This window comes from Falco punctatus (assembly GCF_963210335.1).
Source record: "Falco punctatus genome assembly, chromosome: 5".
NCBI classification, from domain to species: Eukaryota; Metazoa; Chordata; class Aves; order Falconiformes; family Falconidae; genus Falco; species Falco punctatus.
Genome location: NC_137584.1, coordinates 56,273,941 through 56,296,705, shown reverse-complemented (window position 1 = coordinate 56,296,705; position 22,765 = coordinate 56,273,941). Strand labels below are relative to the sequence as shown.

General features: G+C 38.7%; 1 protein-coding gene across 13 annotated transcripts in view; it reads left to right on the top strand.

Annotated features, from left to right (window-relative positions):
- Positions 1-22,765, top strand: part of L3MBTL3 (L3MBTL histone methyl-lysine binding protein 3) — an 84,206-nt gene that overhangs the window by 8,721 nt on the left and 52,720 nt on the right. For 11 of the 13 annotated variants that reach the window (XM_080390406.1, XM_080390411.1, XM_080390410.1 and 8 more), the window contains exons 2-7: positions 1,288-1,399; positions 14,057-14,168; positions 16,366-16,525; positions 17,525-17,663; positions 18,947-19,031; positions 21,341-21,432. In XM_080390406.1, the coding sequence (XP_080246532.1) occupies positions 1,288-1,399; positions 14,057-14,168; positions 16,366-16,525; positions 17,525-17,663; positions 18,947-19,031; positions 21,341-21,432 (700 nt within the window). Of the gene's footprint in view, positions 1-1,287; positions 1,400-14,056; positions 14,169-16,365; positions 16,526-17,524; positions 17,664-18,946; positions 19,032-21,340; positions 21,433-22,765 lie in introns of those variants that run through there. The other 2 variants (XM_080390408.1, XM_080390409.1) reach the window with 2 other exon arrangements.

Genomic DNA, 22,765 nt, shown 5'->3' with positions numbered 1-22,765 from the left:
TATTAATAGATATTTGCTGATTTTGGGAGTGGGACCTCACTTAGAAATTACATTTTAGAAAACAAGGTCAAGCACTGAGGAATCTCTCTACCTATTTGAATTTCAATTACTGATACTTGCAGCAAAAGTTTGCAGTCTGCAGACGGTGTATGAGACTTGGAAAGTGTTTGTTAAAAAAGTTCAGAAAGTGTAAATTTGAAAAGGGGTGAGCTTTTGCTAATAGTTCACAAACCAAAGACAGTGCTAATTTTACTGCATATTATTTCAGCTGCTAAGCATAACGCAGTAGTTCTTCGGAAAGAAAATGAATGAGTCAGATTTCACATTGAACAAATAATAAACTAGGTGCCAGGCCACAGTTTTAAAGATGGCTGGGTTTGTAAGAAGTGGAAAGGAAGAAGTTGGTGGTAGTCACAACTGGCTGTGAGAAACATCTGCAGGTCAGTGCAACTGGTGCCATCTTTGTGGCAATGACAGGTGGTGGGCCAAAGCTCAGGGTCAGTGGCAGGTGTTATATACCTCTCTTGCTTGTGCAAATTACTTGGGTTAAACTCATCACGGAAGAGGGTGTTCAAATCCACTATTTCTGAAGATAAATATTCTTTTCCTCTCATTTCACTGTTCTGAAACAGAGGGATCCAGTAAAATAGTCTTGCAAAGCAGTAGTTTTCTCTGGTGTATATGTTCTAACCTACATGTAAATAAATTTCACAAATGCAAATAAAAATTTAGTGAAAACGTATGGAAACAGACCAGGAATATTTGGGTGTCTTGAGTTCAGATGGTGAAAATGAGACAGTTTCAAATTAATTTTGAAATTTTAATTTGAACTTGGGTGAAGCATTCACATCAGCATGTTATCTGATATTAAGGAAAAGCAGTTCTATTAATCAGTGCCTAATGTATTTATTATAGGCATGCACTCATGTCTTGCCTTCCCCAGAACAAATGTTTTTCCTAGGTGTACTTGAGGTGTGTTTTCCCCATGTCAGTTTCTTTGCAGTTTGAAGTTTTTAATTTCTTTGCAGTGCAGCCTTGTTAATAGCCTCCTCATGTGTAAAACAAGTATTATTTCTTTAAGATTTTCAAAAGGTTTTGCCTTGCTTGTCTTACATTAGTGTATATTACCAGCATTGTCATCAGTTGTCCACATTGCCAGTGTGCTGAGGGAAGCATGGATGTTAATCTATGAAGTACATTTGAAGAAATGTCCAGCGATAAAAGCATTAAACCACTTACAGCATTTTCAGATAAAATCTTTTTATTTTTTAATTTTTTTTTTTTTAGTACATGCATCATGAATGAATCTGCTTCTAGTGGAAATGGTCAAGAGTTTGATGTATTTAGTGCTATGGACTGGAAGGATGGCATAGGTACTTTGCCAGGAAGTGACCTAAAGGTAAGATACATAATTTTTTTAATAAGCGAAATAAAAACGTTAAATGGCAAAAGAATGCATTTCACAAGCTGGTGTGTAGGTATCTGCTTTTATGAATAAAACATGAATCGCAGCTCTTGAGTTAATGTAGCCTGTTACCTTTTAGCTCTGGAGTTTCTTGATTCAGTTTCTGGTGCTGGCACAGACAGCCGTCATCCCTGTAGGAAGGCATAAATTAGCACAGCCTCACTATATAGACAGAAGTAATCAAGTGCACAAAATCCAAAAGAAAACTCAAAAGTGTGAAAATACAGTCCACTTAGAGCATTATATTACTGTATCATTAAGAATCTTTATACCGTCATTGACTCTGACAGTCTCATATTCTTAGTTCTTTTTATTTCTAAAAATAGTTTATTTTTGCTATGCTTTTGTCATGTGGGTGCCTAGAAAAATGAATAAAGTGAGTGCATCTGAGCTTGGTATAGTTTAGAAATTTGAATGATAGCAGAACAGTACTTCTAATTACATTTGTCACACTGGTATTTACTGAAGTAAATGATAACAATTTTGTTTTCAAAATATATATTTTTTAAAAATTTATGTGACACTTTTTAATGTGTTGTCAGATGTCTTATGTTGTATTAGCTAAAAATACAGTTTCAATATTAGAGACTTCCTTGCACCTATTTCCTGTTGATTTTAGTCAATATTTTCATATCATTCCATTTAGACTAACATTGATGAGGTTTTCTCATAGTTTATGTTTCAAAAAGAATCTCACAAGAAAATATGTTTTTTAAAAGAACTTAATATACTGTTGTGCCTGTGCAACAATTTCTGTTGTTGAAGAGTCAAAAAGTGTTTGAAATTCAGGACATACGTGTTGTGAGTGTGGTTTTGTGTTGTTTTTTGTAAATCACACAACCATAGAATAGAATCACAGAATAATTTTCTTTAGAACAGACCTCAGAGCACCACCTCGGAGCACCTCAGACCTCAGGCCAACTTGACTGAGGTTGCTCAGGGCCAAGTCCAGTACGGATTTAGTTGTCTCCAGGGTTGGAGATACCACAATCTCTCTGGGCAGCCTGTTCCAACATTTGACCACCCTCATAGTGATTTTTTTCTTTTTATAGATACTTTGTTGGAATTTCCCCTTTTGCAGCTTGTGCATGTTGTCTTTAGTCCTTTCACTTGTGCACAGCTGAGGAGAACCTGGCTCCATCCCCTCTCTATCCTCCCATTAACTACTGGAAGACAGCAGTAAAATCTCTCCTCTGTTAAGAGCAGGCAAACAAGTTTGCTCAGCTTCTCCTTGCATGTCGTTTGCTACAGTCCCTCTTTGTTTTAGTGGCCATCCACTGGACCTGCTTCAGTATGTCAGTGTCTTTCTTATGCTGGACACAGTGGTCCGTATATAGTCTCATCAGTATTAAACAGAGGCGAATAATCAGTGAATAATCAGTTCCCTCGACTCACTGGCTACGCTCTTGCTAAAGCAGCCCTGGGTGCTCACGGCTGCCTTTGCTGCCCAGGCACATTGCTGACTCATGTTCAGCTCACAGGGCATCTTCTGCAAAGTTGCTTTCAAATAGTCTGCCCCCAGGCTGTACTAGTGCATGCAGCTGTTCTGTCCCAGGTGCAGGGCCTTGTGCATGCTTTTGGTTGTAGACCTTCATGAGATCTTGTTAGCCATTTTTTCAGCGTGTCAAGGTCTTTCTGAATAGCAACGTAGGCCTTCAGTTTTATCAGCCACTCCCTCCAATGTGATTTACTTTTGCTGCTTCTACACATAGAGAAGCCTTTCTTGTTGCCTTTGCTGGTTTCTTCTGCAGCTGAGCTTTGGGTTTCCCACTTCCATCATTGTACACCACAGCGATATCACTATATACCTTCTCTGTATAATGTTTCCCCTGTTTAACCTTCTGCTTACCTCTTTTTCCATTTGGACAAAGTCAGGAGTCCCTAGTTCATTCATGTTGGCTTTCGTCCACATTTACTTAACTTCTTGCAGATTTGCATGCGTTACTTGCCTGGTGTGAAGTCCCTGGAGATATATCCAGATTTCCTGGGCCTATTTGCCCTTTAAAGCAGTCTCCCGTATGATCCTGCCAAGCAGATCTGTGAACAAGCCAAAATCTTTCATTCCTGAAGGCCAGTGCTGCTGTTTCAGTACTTGCTTTTGCTTCTTTCAGGATTTCAGACTTCACTGAAATCTCATGGTCGCTGCTGCCAAGCCTGTATCATCAGCCTCCACATCCCTGACCAGTTCTGTATTTTTTTTCATTCTTTTGTTTCTTTCAGTTCAGGCTTTTCAAATTCCTTTTTATTTTAATAAGCAACATTGTGTGAAAGGCAAACATAATACTGAAATGTCAGAGAAATACAAAAGGGAACAATACAGAAAATATAATAATCTCATATAAATCACTGGTACATGCTTTGTTCAGTTCTGGTTACCCTATGTCAAAAGAAACAAAACTAAAGCAAAGGTTGGATCATTAATTAGTAGAGGAATGGGAAAGGTTCCATACAAAGCAAAGGAGGGGAGTGGGAGGTGCAGTGGAGGGTAACTTTGAGAAATCACGTAAGAAGATTCTTAACTATGACCTGTTCAGGAAAGCATGAGCTTCATTTTAAGGTTGCTCTTTGGTTGTTTGGGTGTTTTTTTTTTTTTTTGTTGTTGTTTTTTTATTATTTTTATTTAGAAACAAACAGGTACTTGGTTTTTGGACAGATATTCTTTTTTTTGGTCCAGGCATTAGGGAAGACACAGTCAGAACTGCGATGATAATGTGTCCAGAGTGATGGAAGATAAAGAGAGAATTGGCCAGACAGCTCATTCTGCTTTTGTTTTTGTTTATTGTTTTTTGCGGTTTTTTAAATGGAAAAGCAAGGTGTTACTGGATGAAATTGAATGGAGCCATTCTAACACTGACTGAAGGAAGAATATTATCTAACAAGGCAGAATTAGCCTGAGGAGATCACTGGACCAGGGAGCATCAAGACTCAGTGAAAGTCTAGGTGCTTGTATCGATACCAAAACAATTTGACCTATTAGAATAGTAAGGATTTTTAAGCTTTCAAGGTAATTGTAACAATTCATTTTTCAGGGCTGCTTCTAAATGGTCAAAAGGGTGGCTAATCCCTTGAAACTGTAAATGTGATCATGATATGTTACACTTTTTGTCAAATTCTCAGAATAGGGTTAATGTGGATGGTTTACCTGAACTGTTTTGATACTCTCTCCTGAAAGAAGAAGAAAATGAAAATGGCATTACCATAGCAGTTACTTCTTGTAAGCTTGCATGTATCTTTCAAAAATTATAATAGACTTGTTCCACTAAAGATACCAAACCATTGCCATGTATATACATTGAAATGCAATTGAAAAATCCACTGATAACCCTCTAGCAGCAAGCTGCACAAATCCAAAGATTCTGTTTTTACAGCTTGGTAATAGAATTGTTTTTTTATAATAAATAATAAGCAATAGCTGAACTATTCATTGCAGACAATGTATAGCTTACATTCTCAATTTTGGTCATTTCTCTTAATAAAATATTGGGGAATATTTTCTTTGAACACTCAGATTTGTTAAACTGTATTGTATGAGCATTCTTTGAGTTAAGCATATACCAAAACGTTGAAATGCTGCTTTTTAATATAGACTTTTTGGGAGTTACCTACTTGAAGTCCTTATTTTTAGTCATGTAAGTCAGATGGCATTTGCTTCTCCTTACTGCTTGCATGGTGAAGTTTCATACTTATTTATATATATATATATATATATATACACACACACACACAGACATGCTTAAGAAATCTCTTTTCTTGTGTGCTATATTAATATCCAGCCTCCTCAGATTATCAGGCAAGTATATCTGAGCAACCATTCTTTTCAAGAACCACTTCATTTTTCTGAATATAAGTTCCTCTATGAATAAAAGCTGGTAAGAAAACTATTCTAAGTAGTGTAAAATTTTCTCAGTATTTTCTTACTATTGCTTAGATTTAACTTTCTTTATGATATAGAAGAACAACTAAATCAGAATTAGGAAATTGTGTAATTTCTTTTTGTTACAAAGTCCTATGGGCAGTTTCATGCCTGCCAGACTTTACCGAGATGGGCTGCGCCAGAGGGCACTGACTTCCCAGTCCAATCAAAGCAAGGGAGCCGGGTCAGATACCAAGCCTCTCTGCTCAGCCATGCCATGGTCTCTTACATCTGCATCTGTTCCCACATTGGTAAAAAGCTGAAAGCATTCTTTCCCTGTGATTTTGGGCAGTGTAATTGTTAGATTTTTGTCACCTGTAGTTGGAGAAGGCTGTGGAAATACATTCTCATACAGATTTTATTGAAACTCTTCAGCAACAATAGTCAGAAAATAGTCAATACTCCTTGAAAGCCGCTTTGAGCATGCTGTGTGACAGCTACATAGTGAGTGGTTCTGGAAAATGCTAGGATTTCAAATTATACAGGGAATAGGGAGAATTAAAAATTGTACAGTATGATGCACCAAAGAATGAGAACAAAAATTTTAGCATTGTATATTAGTTCTTTCAAGATGTTTAAATAAAACAGAAAACTTGAATTCCAGTAGAGTTTAAAATAGTTTACAAATTACAGAATGCCTTCATGTGTCAGGCTGAGTAATGTATGCTCATCTGAAAAACATCAGTGCTTACCAGTTACTCTGCATGGTGTGAATGTAAATGTGAAATACTTTTCTTTTTTTTTTTTTTTAATCTGTGCTGAGTGCACACAGTAACACCATCACTTCACGATTTAAATGTACTCATTAAATTGGAAAAGCTGTAATAATTTACAGTCACTTCCTAATGCAGTGACAGAAGTTTAAGAAGTACTCTGTAATGAGTTTTCTGGTGCTTGTGTTTGGAAAGTGAGCTGTTACATACTGCATGGACAGAATTTTGGTCATTATTTCCAGCTTGCAAATTGTGCTTGAATGGAAAAAAACAACAAAGCAAAACAAAAGATGATGGAATTAACCTTTAAATAAAGTGGGGCAGCTAATATCATAGGAAACCAGCTATAACAGTGGAATATGAATGGTGGAATAATGGCCACTGTTGCTTTGTATTTCCAGCTGTGTTGTGCAGAAGGTAACAGTGTTGCTGGGTGCATAGGTGTAGCAACTCCAAGCAATAAAGTACATCTGTCCACCTGCCCCTTTTGAAATTGTGTTCAAGCTTGCTTGAGATAAGTTAACATTTTGAAAACAACTTTTTTTCTCACCTGATTATATGTCAGAAATACCAGTAGTGTCTCAGGCAATAACTAGGTACAGTGCTTTTTTAGTGCAGAGCTATTTCTGTCCTCACGCAGTGGCATGTGCTGCACTTTGTATCTGGAGAGGCATTTCTCTCTTGGGAGAGTCCCTGAGAGTGTCCATGGGAAACATCAGCAACTGGGAACTGGTCAAATCACTGCCTTCACCGGGAAGGCATTATTCCAGAGAGAAGCTAAGATTCCCTTCAAGGAAGCTGGTAAGAGGTAGCACAGGGAGGGGAAAGCAAGGCAGAATAGATGTTCTCTGACCCCATGTGAGCCTCAGCAGGTGTACCTAGTGGCCTGGTCTTTTCCACATGGAAGTAACTTCTGTTGCAGTCTAATGAAGTTCATTAGCTCATGCTGTGCTTCATCGCCATAGATTTCTGGTTAAAAGTTTGCGTTGTCATAAAATGATTTTAGCTTGTTTAGAAAAAGAAAGACCAAAAAGGAAATTTCACTATTAAAATTGCTAAAACGCCAAATTCAAGAAATGCCAGAATTAGGTTTGCCTTTGGATTTTTAATTGGGCTTCCTCATGTGTAGTTATGGTAGAGTCTTCACTTAAGTGATCACATGCTATTTTGCCACAAAATCTACTTTGTCATTTGCTGTAGATTCTGTTAGATTTATAAATAACTGGCCAGAGGATTTCAGGAAGGAAAAGGAATAGTTTTGCGATTAATGCAGGTAAATCCCACACAGGAAAGCTTAGTGCTGCACTTGCTTCTACCACAGCCTTCCTGTGCGGTGCTGAACAACTCACTGGAACCAAAACTTTGGCAGATGGCCATTCATTTTTTGTTCGTCACTTGCTTGGGTTCCCCTTGAGATATTAGTGTTTGGTACTTAGAAATATTCTGGCCAAAATAATTTGGAGCCAGAATTGCTTTGTAGGTCCAACTTCTGGATCAATAAGTGTCATATTGGCTTCTGGCTCTGTCGCTGATTTATTTGTCACCTTAGGAAAGTGTGTTTAGCTGCAGTTTCCTACTGAGGTGGAGATAATAAGGCAGACTGAGACTGGAGAGAAGTCATTGAGAAGCCCTCTGGTAATAAGATAATTCTTGAGCACTCAAGGCAAGGGAGGGAGTTTGGAAGAGCCTGAGGACTGTCTAACAATGAAGTAGATAAACGTTACTGCAGACAAGACTAGGTATCAGCGCTTTGCTGGGGAAATGTCAGTCTGTCTTGCTAAAGGAATATGTTTTCTGATGGTACCCAAGCTTTCAGTCCAGAAGTGATGAGAGAATGTTCCTGGTTGGTTTTTTTTGCGAGGTAGGGGAGGGGGGAAGGTTGTAATTTGATAGTAATCCTTTCCTGCTTGTTCCTGCCCAGATAGGAAAAAAAGCCTGTTCCTTTTGGATGCAAATTTTCTGTCGTCTTTGTTACTTCAGAATTGGGCTAATGCAGTGTTGCTGAAGCATCTTAAAATCAATCGAAGATTGTTTGAAGTGCTTGACTTTCTTGCTGACAGCATCATTCCACTGGTGGTGGTGTGGTGGTGGTGCCTGTCCCTGTCCCTTGGTCATGGTGTGAAATTTAATCTCTGCTGATTATGATTTAGGGAGCCCTAAGTAGCCTGGGGTCCTACTTGAGTTTTTTGTCTTTGGCCGTACTTACAGAGCAGGAGTGTGCAGGCTGGATCCCTTGTCATCACTAAAGAAAGTGAATAGTTTGGAGCAGAGACACGTTCCCATAACCTTCTCTGTCACTGAAAGAGTCAAAATTTTGTGACCAGGCAAGCATCATGGATCACGTGGTTACTGAGTGCTTTGAAATATGCTGGGAGCAGAGTACTCAGAAGGATGAAGAGCTGGGAAGAGATATTTTTATGCTCTATTGTAAGTGGCTGAGAACAGACGTTTTGTTTCAGGAATTAGTTTGCACTGCTTTGTAATAGTAATTGCTAGAGTGCCTAAAGCTTTTTTAGATACATGCTCTTTGTTATTTCAGTGGGATTTTTAAAAAGAGAATAAACAGTCATTCTACTTTCCAACCGTGTAGAGTAAATAAGACTGGCTTTATTGCTTGAAGAAAGAATATAAAAATACCCAAGAGCTGCCTCATTTTCTGAATGCTGTCCAGCCCCTGCCTAGGGCAGGAGTTCTGTGGATTGTGCATGTAAAGACTGTGTCACACACAGAGAGAAGAGGAGAATGGTTCAGTGGACAAGTTCTGGCATTTACTAACTTAGTGAAGTAAAATGTAAAAAATAGTTTGGCAGGTAGCAAGATGCAGCTGGACAATAGAGTGTCTTTAGGCAATTCCTTTGCTTTAAAGAGAGGAAGAGCTGTAAGATGCCAGAAAGGCTCTGATTTATCTGAGCAGTCCCGTTGAAATCATTGTGATTAAACGGTGATTAAAATCAAGAATGAGAATAACTGTTTGCTAACCAGAGATCGGAGTGTAGTCCTTTGGCTTGTATCACTGGACTCCCAGGTGTTGGTCCTCTTGACAGACTGCTGTATAACTCTGCTACTTTAAGTTTAGTTACTTCATAGGCATAAAGTAACTAATGATAGAAATTTTGCAGGTTTCATCTGAGCTAGTCCACAATCACATTGTTGTGGGGTCAGGATAAATTTTGTTCCTGAAGTTACTTTCAGAATGCAATTGTCCTTATTGCAATGAACTCTTTGTCCTTATGTTGCCCAGTAGATGGTAGTGTTGGCTGTTTTTTCTAATTTATTTTAAAGCTGCATTAAGATGTGTGGGATTTTTTTCTTCTTTTTCCACCTTTGCACTTCATTTGTTCTTGCTTTTTCTTCCTTTTTATTTCTACCTGTTCTCCCAAGTAATATTTTTACCTTGTATAAAACAATAGCGGCCTTTATTCTGATTTGATCTCTGTGGGTACTAATGAGATCTTGTATACCCTTAAAAGAGCACAAGTAACAGCAAATGAAGGTAGTCTGATCTGTGATGCTCTGAATTAGACACATCCAACAGTGGGGACTTGATTTTAAACTAGATGTATGTATTACTTCCCAATAGGTTGGAGCTTCTAAGAGTTAATCTGCAATATAGTAGACATTTCACATTGTGTGCAAGTTTATTTTTATCCCACATAGTGACAAATACAAAGAGTATTTTAATAAAATGTAGAGAAAGAACTGAAAGCTCTTTTAGCATATAATTTCCCCTACATAAAACTACAGAGCGCCTTCCAGCCTGCATGATAAAGCAAAGATCTTTCATTAGAAATGGAAAGGTCCTAAAGCCACTGGAGGAGGGACAGCAGAAGCCCACCTGCGGTGTTATGATTAGTTACGTTCACTGAGAAAAAGTGAATTTGCATGGTTGAGCCCAGTACATGGTGGGTAAAGAATGATGGGCTGATGAAGAAGATGGAGCACCATTTTCATAAGAAGAACAGAAGGCGCTTGTGCTTAGCCTAATAAAGTCAGGTTTGGGGATACGTCATTCCTTGCTTCAAATGTATGCCTGGAGAGTAAGTGCTAGGGTACTAGAGCTGTGTAATCCATAGGGTAATGTTGGGCTAGGAACAAATGGGTATAAACTGACTATGAATAGATGTAAATGAAAAGTTACAAGAAGGTTTTTTGAGAAAAACATTTAGGAATGGACTTTGAGTGGAGGCACTTGTAACAAAATCTGGCTGCTTCTCCATTGCATCTGAAACATTTATGAAATACTTTGTATTATACTATCGCCTGCAATAATCAAAGGCTTCTTCTGAGTGACTTATGAAACTTATTCCAGTCCTGTATAAATTTTAGTGCAATTTTAATTTTAAAAAAATGTTTATTCATAGTAGTTTTGATTCCTGTAGAAGAACTTTGCATGTGGACAGACAAAAATGGTTCAGAAAGTATAATACTCAATTATTATTTATTTAAGCCTTGGTTTCCCTCAGTGTGTTCTTTATTGGTTGAATGAATATTGAAGTGTTCCTGGGGATTAAATTAACAGTCATATAAACTGAAGTCCTGGTATATCAGGGCATCGTTTCCAAAGAATGTGAAAATGTATCTCAGCTCTGAGTAGAAGGAATCTCTTATTGATGTTTAGGTGGAAGCTACTGTTTAATTTCCTTTTGATCCTTCTGATTGCCCATTATGATTGCCCATTAATAGTTGGACTCATCCTGCCAACTAACTCAGTTTATGACATCTTTGTGTGAAAAGAACTGCAGTAACTTGAAAATGTGTATTTTTTGCCTGTGTTGCTCACCTGTACATGAAACTTTGAAAGTTAGATTTTCTATCCAAATTTATTTATTTATATTTATTCCTGTTTATCTTACTGTGGATTTGCTCATGAAAGCTGTTGAGGTCTCATTCTCTTCTTTGTTGCCTTTTGACCTTTTAAGACCATTGGTTCCATCGGGTGGGATAGAGAATGATCTTCTGAAGAGGTTACTTAAAATTTGCAAACAGGCGTTTGACAGAAGTCAAGTGGATTAAATTCATACCCAACAAGCTTTATAATTTATTCTCTTTTAAACACTGAAGGGGCAAAAATCAGGCTTCTCTGTGAGATTACTTAAAAAGTACTTGATAATGGCCTGACTTCGTTTGCTTTAACGAGGACAGGTTTAAGGAAAGTCCTTCCATCCAATGCAAATTTGTATATTTATTTAAAGACTTTTGTAACTCGAAAACAAGTTTTTACTTCTCAGAAAGCTATGGATCCATCCTCAGAAGTTAGCTCAATGGCACTGTTTCCTTCCCCCTCTATCAACTGCTGTGAAATTTCAGACTGTCAGGACACCTAGGGAAGTCTAAGGCATGACTCCTCTTACTATATTTTGTTTTGGATCACCAAAAATAGAGGAAATTATGACAGAACCTTTACCTTTAGTTTTTTTGTCATGTGCTTTCTTAGTAGAACACTTAGGAAAGTGTTAAATTTTTCCATAGACACATAAACCACCATTAATCTAGATTCTTTTTTGTCATGCTTCCAACAGTAGACACTAGTTGGCACATTGCTGTGGCAGCTCTCATCCTGTGATGGCTTTGTGCAGCATGCTGCTCTGTACATCTATTTATCCTGTTTTTAAGCAATTAACCTCTGTCACAAGTTTTTTGTTGCTTTTCCTCCACAGCTAAAACCAGAGTACAACTCCCCGGGTCTGAGGCATTTTTCCAGTCAGCTATGGAGAGCTCAGCATGCGCAATTGTGCTGAAGCTGTAGCTGGGGAAGCAGTGGGCAAAAGCAGACATACCTGCTTCAGGTCTGTCTGAACAGGAGCTGGAGGCCTCTGGCACTGATAAAGGGGAGGCTGCGGGCAAAAATGGGAGATACAGAGGTCAGACGAGGCAGCGGCCCGGTAGCATTGTCACACCCTCCCGCCTGCTAAGGCAGTAGCACGTGGTTACTCTCCATCACTGAGTCCATCATAGCGTGGTGGCCCAACTGCTTCAGAGCTGCTTCCTTAATGCTCTCACATCCAGTTCAGCTCTTGCTGCCATGAGTCAGCCCTCTGAATCCAGAAGGGCTGGGGGCTCGCTGCGCTAGCTAGGGTGACATACTTGTATACCCTAGGAGGACCCAGTGGAGGAGGAAAGCATGTATAGTGTCAAGGCTGAACATCATTTGGATCATATCCCAGGTATAATTGAGTGTTCAGAAGTACCTTTGGTGTATGTACGTTCTGGCTGATAACTGTGTGAAGGTGCAGGAGAACGTTTCCAGAAGTTGGTTAGTAACCTCTCTGCGACCTGTCAGTCAGTGGGCTGCAGCACTGTGTTTTAGTCTGTGCTCGCAGCCTGCTTGCTAAGCCAGCTCTTGCAGAGTTAGAGCTCTTGGGAGCAAGGAAGGTTTTCCCTCCGGCATCCACCTGTTGCAGAAGCAGCAAAGCACCAATAGCAGAAACGAACTTAACCAAAATAGGATCCAGGCTGGGTGCGTAAGTCAGCAGTAAGAGTTGAGGATCCTCTTCTGAATGGTAACTCCACTGCTTTTCTTTGGGTGGAACAGCGTGGATGTCTGTCCACAAACTGGAGTATGAGCACATGGTGTTAACTGCATTTGGTTGCCTTTCAAAGCTGAACTCCTGGTCTTTCAGTCCAGATGGATTTATCGACGGTTTGTCTCCACTTGTGTATCTGTTGTGCGTGTAGCTGAGTGCAAGTAAAAATCTTGGCTCCAGAAATCGTATGGCTGTGTGAGGTCCTCCTCTTCTTCTTCTCCCTCCCCTTAGCTTATTATTTCTGAGCTGCTTGCATTCCTTGGGAACCGGTGGCTCTTTGCAGATGCTAAAGCTGGAAGGACTGTATTAGTGAAAGCACACTGTTGTGGTATGTACACCATGGGGCTCACCTTTGCTTTCAGTCGGAATGGCTTGCTTTCAGTCCTGTACCATAGCAGGCTCCAAAGTGAGCAGGAGCGACCCATGCTGCAGCCTCCAGAGGCACAGCGAAGATCCATGTCATGCCAGGCAATTGTTCCCCTTCTCATTTTCCCAAGATAGGGTTGCCTGACCGGAGAAACAGAATTAGGCTTCATGCTACTGCCCTGAAGGAATATACTTGCAGGTGGGTGCCGCGGAGCTTTCAAAGGCTGTCTCAGGCCTGATTTTTCCTGTTGATCTTTGTTGGTGAGAGTACCTCACTGCTAGAGACCTGTCCTCTGTGGCAGAGCTCAGAGAGTTACACCCCTTCGCTGCTCAGAGCAGGTGACTGGGGACAAAACACTGCCTTGAGTTCAACCCCTGTAACCAGCTGGGCCTGCAGACCACGTAGTGACTGGGAAGCTGAAGTCTGTTTTTCTCTGGTAGCGCTGTAATCATTATGGCATTTGGAAGATGCTTCTCTGCTGGCAGCGGGATGGATATAACTGCTGGTGCTCCTGTGGAAGCACAGCGTGTGGGGTATTGTTGAGCCTTGCTTCTGGCTGACAGTAATATCACGTTCAGCGTGTAATTAACCAGCTCGTAAACTGCCTTGAGATGTTTGTTTATATGCACTTTACAGCGGAGAAGTACTGTGTTTGTGGAGGGTGCTGTAATTTCTGTACTCTGTGAAGCATTTGTATTTGATGTTTGGTTCCTTTTTCCTTTTATGCAATAATGGTTAGGAGATTTTCCTGTTCATTTCTTTTATCGATTTTTTGATTCTTACATGTAAGTTAGATATCAATCTGTGTGTGGAGGCATCTATATCAATACCTATTGCAAATTAGTATTTTTACATAACAAAATGAGTTTGCATTTTGCTTGATAGAAGCAAGAAAGGCTTGTTTCCAATTCCTTGGGGATAAGCAGAAACACATAGAAATTGGGTAATATGGTGAGGACACTGTAAAAACTATCTTAGTGAATGGAAGAAGGTGCCGTAAGAGAGTATTAGTAAATTTTTACTATTTTTTTTAGTACATTTTTACTAATTTTTGCTATTTGTTTTGTCTTACAGTTTAGAGTGAATGAATTTGGGGCCCTGGAAGTGATTACAGATGAAACTGAGATGGAAAGTGTTAAAAAAGCAACTGCTACCACAACCTGGATGGTTCCAACTGCTCAAGAAGGTCAGTTCAAAGGCAGTAAACATTTTCTGTGGTAGATTGTATTTTGTTTAATATATCACTTTTCTTTAAAGATTGCCCCCCAAAACAAAACAGAAAAATCTTACTTGCTTTAATACACAGAGTATCACTTATGATGTTAACCTGTTTCTTGTGGTGTGATAAGTATAAAAATAAATGCATTTTAAGGTAAAAGGAAACAATTCCACTGTTAAACATCTGAAGCTCAGTTACAGCCACAGTTTTTTCTAACAGTAATTTTTTCTAAGTTTAGAATCTGTATTTTCGCTCTATTTAATTTGCAAAATTTCTTACTGGAAAATATTGAGAATTTTTTAGATGTTACTCATCTGCCCGCAGACTTTACTAAGTGCCTGCAGATCATTTGTGACTGAAGTACCACACGCTGTAAACTGGCTTCACATGATACTGGCTGCTGCTCAGCTGCTGCCACTGATGTCAATATATGTCTGCACTGTTGCCTTGCTCCTGCTGACTATGCTTTTTTACAGTATTAAAATTAGTGTGTATTAACCATTTATATTTTTCTTGAATGATAAAGTTCTAATAGTTTTAGTATCTGTCTACCAGATAAGGTGGTTCCTGGATTTAAAATACAGATACAAGAAAGCACCTTTTTTGTTCAAGGGAAGTTGGTTTACATTGTCATAAATTCTGAAAAATCTTGATACACTGACTCCAGCAATGATGGAGTAGTGTGACAGAGAATACAACTGGTTTTGCGATTTCTTACAACTGCTTAGGTTTTTTCATTGTTGATACTATATTTTACCAATTTTCTTTTAAAATCTGCATTCTATAAGTCCTTTGCAAAGCAGACTTCAGAATTATGGTTTAATAATCACTAGGATCAGCATGATAAACAAAGTCAGTGAAGGTTTTCTTTTGCTACTCCCCCACCACTAAGCCTTAATTGTCATGTGACTTTTGTGAATAGATGAAACATTTACACCAGTGAGAAAGTAATGCCTCAGATGTGAAGTCCGAAGCTTCAGACCACAGCTACTCTGTTCTGTAGGTCTGTCTCCAAGGCAGTGGTAGTTATTCAAGATCCAAATCTGTGATGATAGTGGCAAGCAACAGTGTGAGAGCATAGTAGCACAACAGGCTCTCTCCGACTGAGAGATCGGTTATCTACAGTAAAGCGTACAACTTCATCCCCTATGGTCTGGTAAACCTTAACAAAAATATAGTGTTGCTACTGTATTAATGTGTGTTTGTGGACACATAAAAATACCAAGTAAGCGTCCTACTACTACCTTACACTGTCCTTGATTAATTTAATAAAAATAAAAATACTGCTAAAATTTTCCATTGTGAGAGGAAATAGTTGCTTTGAATCACTAATGATGCTGGAGTTTAAATAGAGCACATAAATTGTATATTTCTCTAGTGGAGATAGTCTGCACACGAGTTCATTAGCCTCAGCTTTCGAAGACAGCACAGTGCTCAAGGAAGAGGAATAATTTGTGACTCGAAATTTGCCTTTTCGGGGGGTGCAAAGTCAGCAAACTGGTCTAGAAGTTGGAGAACTTGACAGTGCTTCATACTTGCCTGTGAGTGAAAGAAATGGCATCCTCTCATAGGCTACATGCCTACTCTGGGGAAATTGTAGCTTAGGATGAGTGATGAACTTAGTATTTGAAAATTTCTTTGTTACATATTAGTGATTTTCTTACTTCTGGTAGACCTCAGGCAGGCTGAGCAATAGCTACTGCTGTGAGAGACTGTGCGATATACTCAGTGATTTACTTCCAGAAATAAGTTCACCTATTGAAAGATAACTCCCCCCAAACCTTTTTCCCAAATGACCTTATACATAGGTCAAAAATGAGGCATGTCAGCAGGAGATGAGGTGGATGCCATGCAGTGTGGGCAGTCAGCACGGTGCCTGCCTGTCACAAAATTCACTCCTTCCACGAGCAGCCATATCAAGCAGTGTCAATGTGCCACTGATGACAGAAGCATGAAATCAGTGGATTCCTCTCTCTTGTACTGCAATATGAAAACCCAGCTTGCTTGTCAGGAATAAGGACTCCATAGAGACACTAACTCCCAGTCCTTCATCCTAACAAGAGTGATGTGACTTCCATTTTTCTGTTTGCTTGGCGAGGCCTGCTGAGGATGGTTGGAAATGTATCAGCTCTACCTAAGTGAAATTACTTTTTTCATTGTGCAGCCTTTTCAGAAAAGACAGGGATCCCCACAAAGTTGAAGGAAACTGCAAAAATGGATGGACTTGTTTTCTGTGAAAACTGTTACCGCTATGGTACCATAGAAGAATTTGTTCCTGAAGGGAAATTTTGCAGCCAGAAATGTGCCCAGCAAGTAAAAAACAAGTAGGTGCTATTATAAAGCATAGAAACAAAGAATTTGGCATAAATGCAGCATGAGATAAAAGTGGTGGGATAAAACATGAACGGTGGGGCAAAGGGAGATGTTAAGCAGCCATGTTTTGGTCAGTCTTCATTGGTTTATAATGTTCTTTCACTGTTTTTCCAGTAAATGTGTTAACATTTGGTTTTGTCTAACACTGATGTTGAAGGCAGACTTTTTTTGCTCAGTGTGCTGTGTTCTGCTGTCAGATGCAGGCAGTAAAACAGTCTATGGAATGCATGCATCAGTGTCAGACTCCCACCCTGTTCCATAATCATTGGAATTAAGATAATCAGTAATGAGATGGTTGTTGTGATAAGTTAATTATAATTAAACACAAGAGCTCTGTTATAGATGACAGTGAGTGAAAACATGAGCATACTGTAGTATCTCAGTTCCTTTTCTTTCAGCTAGTGCAGTTCATGTCATCATATAGGAAGGATTGTGTTAGTATGTCCATTCTGTATTGCATATTACTGCATTATGGCAGTTTTTAACATCTATGATTTTGTGCATTTTCCTTCAATTTTAGCTAATTGCTTCAAAGTTTTCTGTTCTGATTGCTTGTTTAGCACAGTCACATACCAGCTTTCTCCAATTGGATTTGTCAGTCTTAACAATTACCTTTGCTTTCCTTTCTGTAAACTGCCCTGCAGTCCTGCACATTTCACAGTTTGCTTCTCTGTGAGACTTGATGGTACATGGGAAAAGACACACTGTTTAAAACACACAGAACTTGTTCAGGGTAAGCTGACAGCTTTCCTTTTGCAGTTGCTATTGCGTGTCTTCCAGATTAATTCTGACAGTTGTAATTTTCAGTAGAATTTCTAAGAATTTATTTGGTATAATACCTTGGGACCTTCAAACACCTGACCTTCAGATTTACTCACTTTTTACTTGTTTTAAGAATATGAGAAGTAAAGTAATACTGGCTTTGTGTCATTGTGTTACTGTTGTAATAGAGAACCAAAGGAGGAAAAGCCCAGCATGGAATGCAATGGGGAAGATGATTCCAAAGGCATTCGGAAAAGAAAAGCAAAGTTACCTCTCAAAGAAGAGTCCAGGGATGATGGGGAGAAGAAAGAGAATCCCGATGAAATTGTTAGTATGCGTCATAAACCCATTCCTGCGAGTATTTTGGTGGGAGTTTTGCCTTATATTGCAATGTCAGTAACTTCATTAGTTTACAAAGAGAAGTAATGACATCACTCTGTCAGAGTTGCAGTAATAGTTGGTTCACTTACCAATTCAATTATGCTTCATCAGTAAATGGTAATTATTGACAATGAACTGATAAGAGCTGTTTTTTATCTCATTTTCCTCCTTTTTTTAAGAACAGAACAAAAAAAGAATTTAAATGATACTAACCTAGGCCTGCTACGTCTTCAGCATAGAAAAGCAGGAGTACATATTTCCCAACACCTGTTACTTTGTCACTCTGCACATGGATAAATGATGTAGACCAATGATTTATTTACAAAGAAAGCTACGTTACAGTTAAGAAGAGAATACTTTTGATTTTCTTAGTGTAATTTGTCTTAGAAAATCATAGCTAAAGGTTTTGTTTTGTGTTGCAGTGTAATGTGCTTTGGGGCATCTTTTGTTTTTCTCCTTTTGGATTTATTCTTCATTTTAGAATAAACTTAACACAGTACCTTGCCATAATATTTGTTTTCCTGCTGTGACACTGCTGGGAGGAGCACAGTTGTGAGGGAGAAGGGGAGACCTCTGCAACTACAGAATTGTCAAAATGCTGAAGATGCTAGACTTGTCAGAAGGGAATTTGTAGCAATCTGTATAGCTGTATGTTAGACAGAAGTCAGGGGATATCTTCTTTGCCTCCATGCATCTGCCCTCTCAAATGAGTAGTTGTTTTGTTCATCTATTCAGGTGCTAACAAAATTGATAATACACAAACAGTGGCATAAATAAAAAGGATCCGTGCCATTTTCTATTTAGTAAGGCAATTGTACATTTGAAAGAGGCAGACTAAAGCTGTGAGAGGTTTTCCTTTAAATTATTTTGGAAGCATGAACATATCAGGGATAGTGCTATTTATCTCCAGCTCAGTGGGGACTGCCGAAGGCTCCGTGATCTGTCCCTGGCTTAGGCAAGGCTGGCTGGCTGAGTGCCTGGTGTTAAGAGTCCTTCTGTCTGTCATTTTCACCATGTTTGCTGTGATTTGTCACTGATGGCTTGCTTTGTTTTTATTAGATATCTGCAGGCTTGTTTGAGATAGGGGAGAGCTATGTCGCCATTTAAATGAAGTCACAGTTAAACCTTGAGTGTCTCCATTTGTACTGTACTAGACTTCTGAAATAATGAGGTTACTGTACTCTTTTTTTTTTTTTTTTTTTTTTTTTTTTTTTTTTTTTTTAATTTAGGAGGACAAACCTGAAGGAAGGATCTTGAGAGTCTCACAGAGAGCCAGGAGAAAAAGGAAAGGGGAAATAACAGTTTTGAAACAAAGTAAGTTAGATTATGAAAAAAAAATCTCAGCTATCAATATTTTAGATAATACACATCTCTTACTGTGAATTGCTAGCATTGTTGCACTGCATTGGTATTCCCTATTGAATACTTTTTTTCAATTCTGTAAAAAGAGAGTGCCAGTGTTATTTATAGCAATTAAGTTTTAAGGATTGAAGAACTGAGAGAACGAAGTAAAAACTGGGGAAAAAAACAAACCCATCACTTGGAAATTGAGTACATTTTACAGAGAGCCAGTTTCTATACCTCTGGCAGCATGGAGGAGGATACAGTGAGTGTACATGTAACTGATGTGAATTGTAAGGGTTTTTTTCATCCCTCTAAAGAGTGCTGGTATTAAAGGGAATCAGGCCCATTGCATTCCCAGATGTTGAAAGGCATGTATTAAGCAGAAGTAAAAGTTTGCTTTTGTTTCCTTGGAGATCAATTTTGTATCTACTGTATGTGCTGGAAATAGACATATTTATGGAACTGTTTAGGAATAATTCCTATAATCAGTCCAAAGGGACATACGCTGCATCAAGCAGCATAATAAAACATATTTTAAATGAGTGCTGTTTTTTCAAGCCGTTTCTATGATAGATACTTTCAGGAAGAATTGGAGAATCAGCAGCTATTATACCTCAGTGGTACACCAAGCACAAGCCTACATCTTGCCCTCCAAAGAGTTTGTTGTTGTAGACTAGGAGCCATTACCAGAAGTTGCTGAGCCACTAATCAGCACAGAGCTCCAAGTAGCTCTGCTGCACACTAGGCAGGTGAAATACTGATTGAAGATGCCACAAATAAAGGTCACGGAAGATCTCCCTCCCAAGATAAAATTAGTCCTGAAAGAAAAAAAATATTTCTACAGTTGTTTCCAAAGCTGAGGTGATAAGTGTGTGAGATACAAGCACAAAGCTGATGCTCTATGGAAATCACTGCTGTCCACTGACAGAATGATCTATACAGATTTCTTGTGGGTTTTTATTTGGGAAAATGTCCGTTGAGCACAAAAGATTTAGTATAAAAGACCAGTTTATATTCAGAACCAAGCACATAACTGTGTATTATTGTGCTGAGCAACACATCTATTAAATGAAATAGATAAAACCTGGGGAAATCACAAATAAAATTAATGTGCTTTAATAGTGTTGAGCAGTTGCTGTCATTCTGAAATTTGTTATCTTTTGGTTACATTATCAGCTTTCTTTAGGAGAGTTTGGCATCGCTGTTTTTGCAGTTCACATTTTAATCATAAAAATGCTTAGCCAGACTGTTACTTAAGGGACTTACTTCTCTTGTGAGTAGCCCACAGTCAGGATCAAGCCAGAATCAGACCGTGAACTGTGAGGAATCTTCCTGGCAGCATGAGGTTCTGATCTGAAATGCTGAACTGCGTGAGCAGAGGAGGCATTTTAGGTGAAGATCAGTAGAGCAGAGTGGAGGTGTATGAAAGTAGATATATACATGGCCAGCCTTACAAGCCATCTGTTTTTGAAGTTCCTGGCTTTTGCCAGTGTAGTTAGTGCCTTATTTTCAAAACCTAAAAACTGTTACTTACTGATGTGACTGTAACCAATACTGAGTTGGACTGTAGCCAGTATTACAATTACTATGCAAGTGTAAGCAAGTGTTTATACTGTATAAACAAACCTGAAACTGGTGGGTTTTGTCCTATGCTAATGACATGATGTGAGGAAAAAAGCACCAGTGTCAGTTTTGATGGCTTGTAGAAATTACTGTTAAATCACTGCCTCTCCACCCAAAAACATCAATCTACAAAGTGATGGAGTAGGTTACAAACATTCTGAATTCTGTTAAGTATTTGAACTGTGATTTAACAAGCATGTCATGAGTACTATCCAGTTCAAAATGCTTTCCAGGAAAATAAATTCTCAGAAAAAACCCTGAATATACTGGGCTACTTTGTGATGTGAGTTGATCTTTTTACACGTTTGCAAGTTGTCTCTTAATGATGCTTCTGAGCAATAAGGGAAAAGGGACAGGTGGCAGTACTTCAAAAGTTGTTCTTGTCACCTGAAAGAGCATTTTCTTGTTGCTAATCAAGATTTGAACTGCTGGAAACCTTTCTGTACAAACCAGGAACCGTCATGTTCCTGGTGCCATTAAACATACAGAGCTACTACTTTTCCTGAAATAAGTCCTGAGACAAACCATGAATGCTTTTAATAAAATGTAGATTTGAGCTGGGTATATTGTAAGCTTCAAAGTGTTGTGTTGTTTGTTTTTTCTTTTCTTGAGAAGTTAACGGTTGCATAATTCTTTTGCTGTTGTGTGCTTTACAGATGTGCCCTCTAAAGGAAGGCAAGCATGGTGTTGGGCATCTTACCTGGAGGAAGAAAAGGCCATTGCAGTACCTACTAAGCTTTTTAAAGAGGTATGACCTCCTGAAGTTCAAATCAGTCAACCACCTAAGATTATGAAATTTCTAGGAAATGAATTAAAAAAAAAATTGGGGGATTTTACACTTCTCTGGGGAAACCTACATGACTAAAATAACACTGTCCATCAGCAATCAAGATAGTTGGGATGTGTGAAATTAGTTATTTTTCTCTGCTTTTTCAGAGATTCTATAGTTGTAGATGAATACTGTCAACTGAGACTACAGAAAGCAGATGCTTTTCCAAAACCTTCAAGTTCTAGCCTTTCCTTTTGATGTCTGAAGCTGAAAAGCTGATACGTACCTTCTTTATTTTTCATTTCATATAGTTCTCTCTAAATATGTTTAGAAAGGTGGTACAAAGGTCATCTTTTGGCTTGTTGCTTTGATTGTATTACCTGTCTTTCTGCACTCCTGCTGACATGATATTTTGTTACAGCAGATAATGGTTTGGCTTGTTCCCATTTTGCCTGTCATCTGATTGGATGTCACATCATCATCTCTTGGCTTGTCCTTTGCCTGCTATGGTAGTCTTTGTCATTTGTCATTTCAGTGCTTTCTCTAGTGCCGTCTCTCTTGCTTGGAAGAGAGCTCTGTATGCAAATCCACAAAACTTCCATGTTGTTCTCTTTTCTTGCAAAACCTGGCAAAACATTTGAACATGTCTCAGCTACTGTACTTCTGCTATGTGTATCCTGTATTATTTTTTAATAATTCTGGTTCTTACTTGTGGCCTGGTTCTTGCATCCATTTCTTTCTGTTTGCTTTATACTTCAACTATTACATCTTTTGTGCAGGATTAGCTTTTCAGTTTACATGTGCATGTAATGATGACCTTTAATTGGTGCTTTTAGACGTTACTGAGGTACAAAAGTAGGTACAAAAGTAAAGAACTAGAATTGCAATGTACAGAAACCATAGATTTGTAGATGCAAGAACAATAATTATCTGACCATCCTTAGTTATATCCCCCTGTGCTAGATACTGTTTAAAAAATAACAAAAAAAAATCTGCATAACTAGTGTCTCTGTCTGGAAGGTAGATTTACAAAGCATTGCTCTGCCTGTCTGAAGTTGGTGGAGTGCTCTTGTGGCACACAGGCATACACCAGCATTTCTGGGTACTGCACATGGTGGTAAAGTGTAGACTTACGTGATGATGTACTTTTTCCTTTATTTTTCTCCACAGCATACCTTTCTCATTCAGTGCATCTTATTTAATATATTCTTTTAAATTCTTTAGCCCAGGGGTGACTCTGGGGTTTTATTTAGCGTGCAGTATTTAAAGCCTGTAGTGGAGATGGAGTTCTTAATAACACTCAGAAGTGACC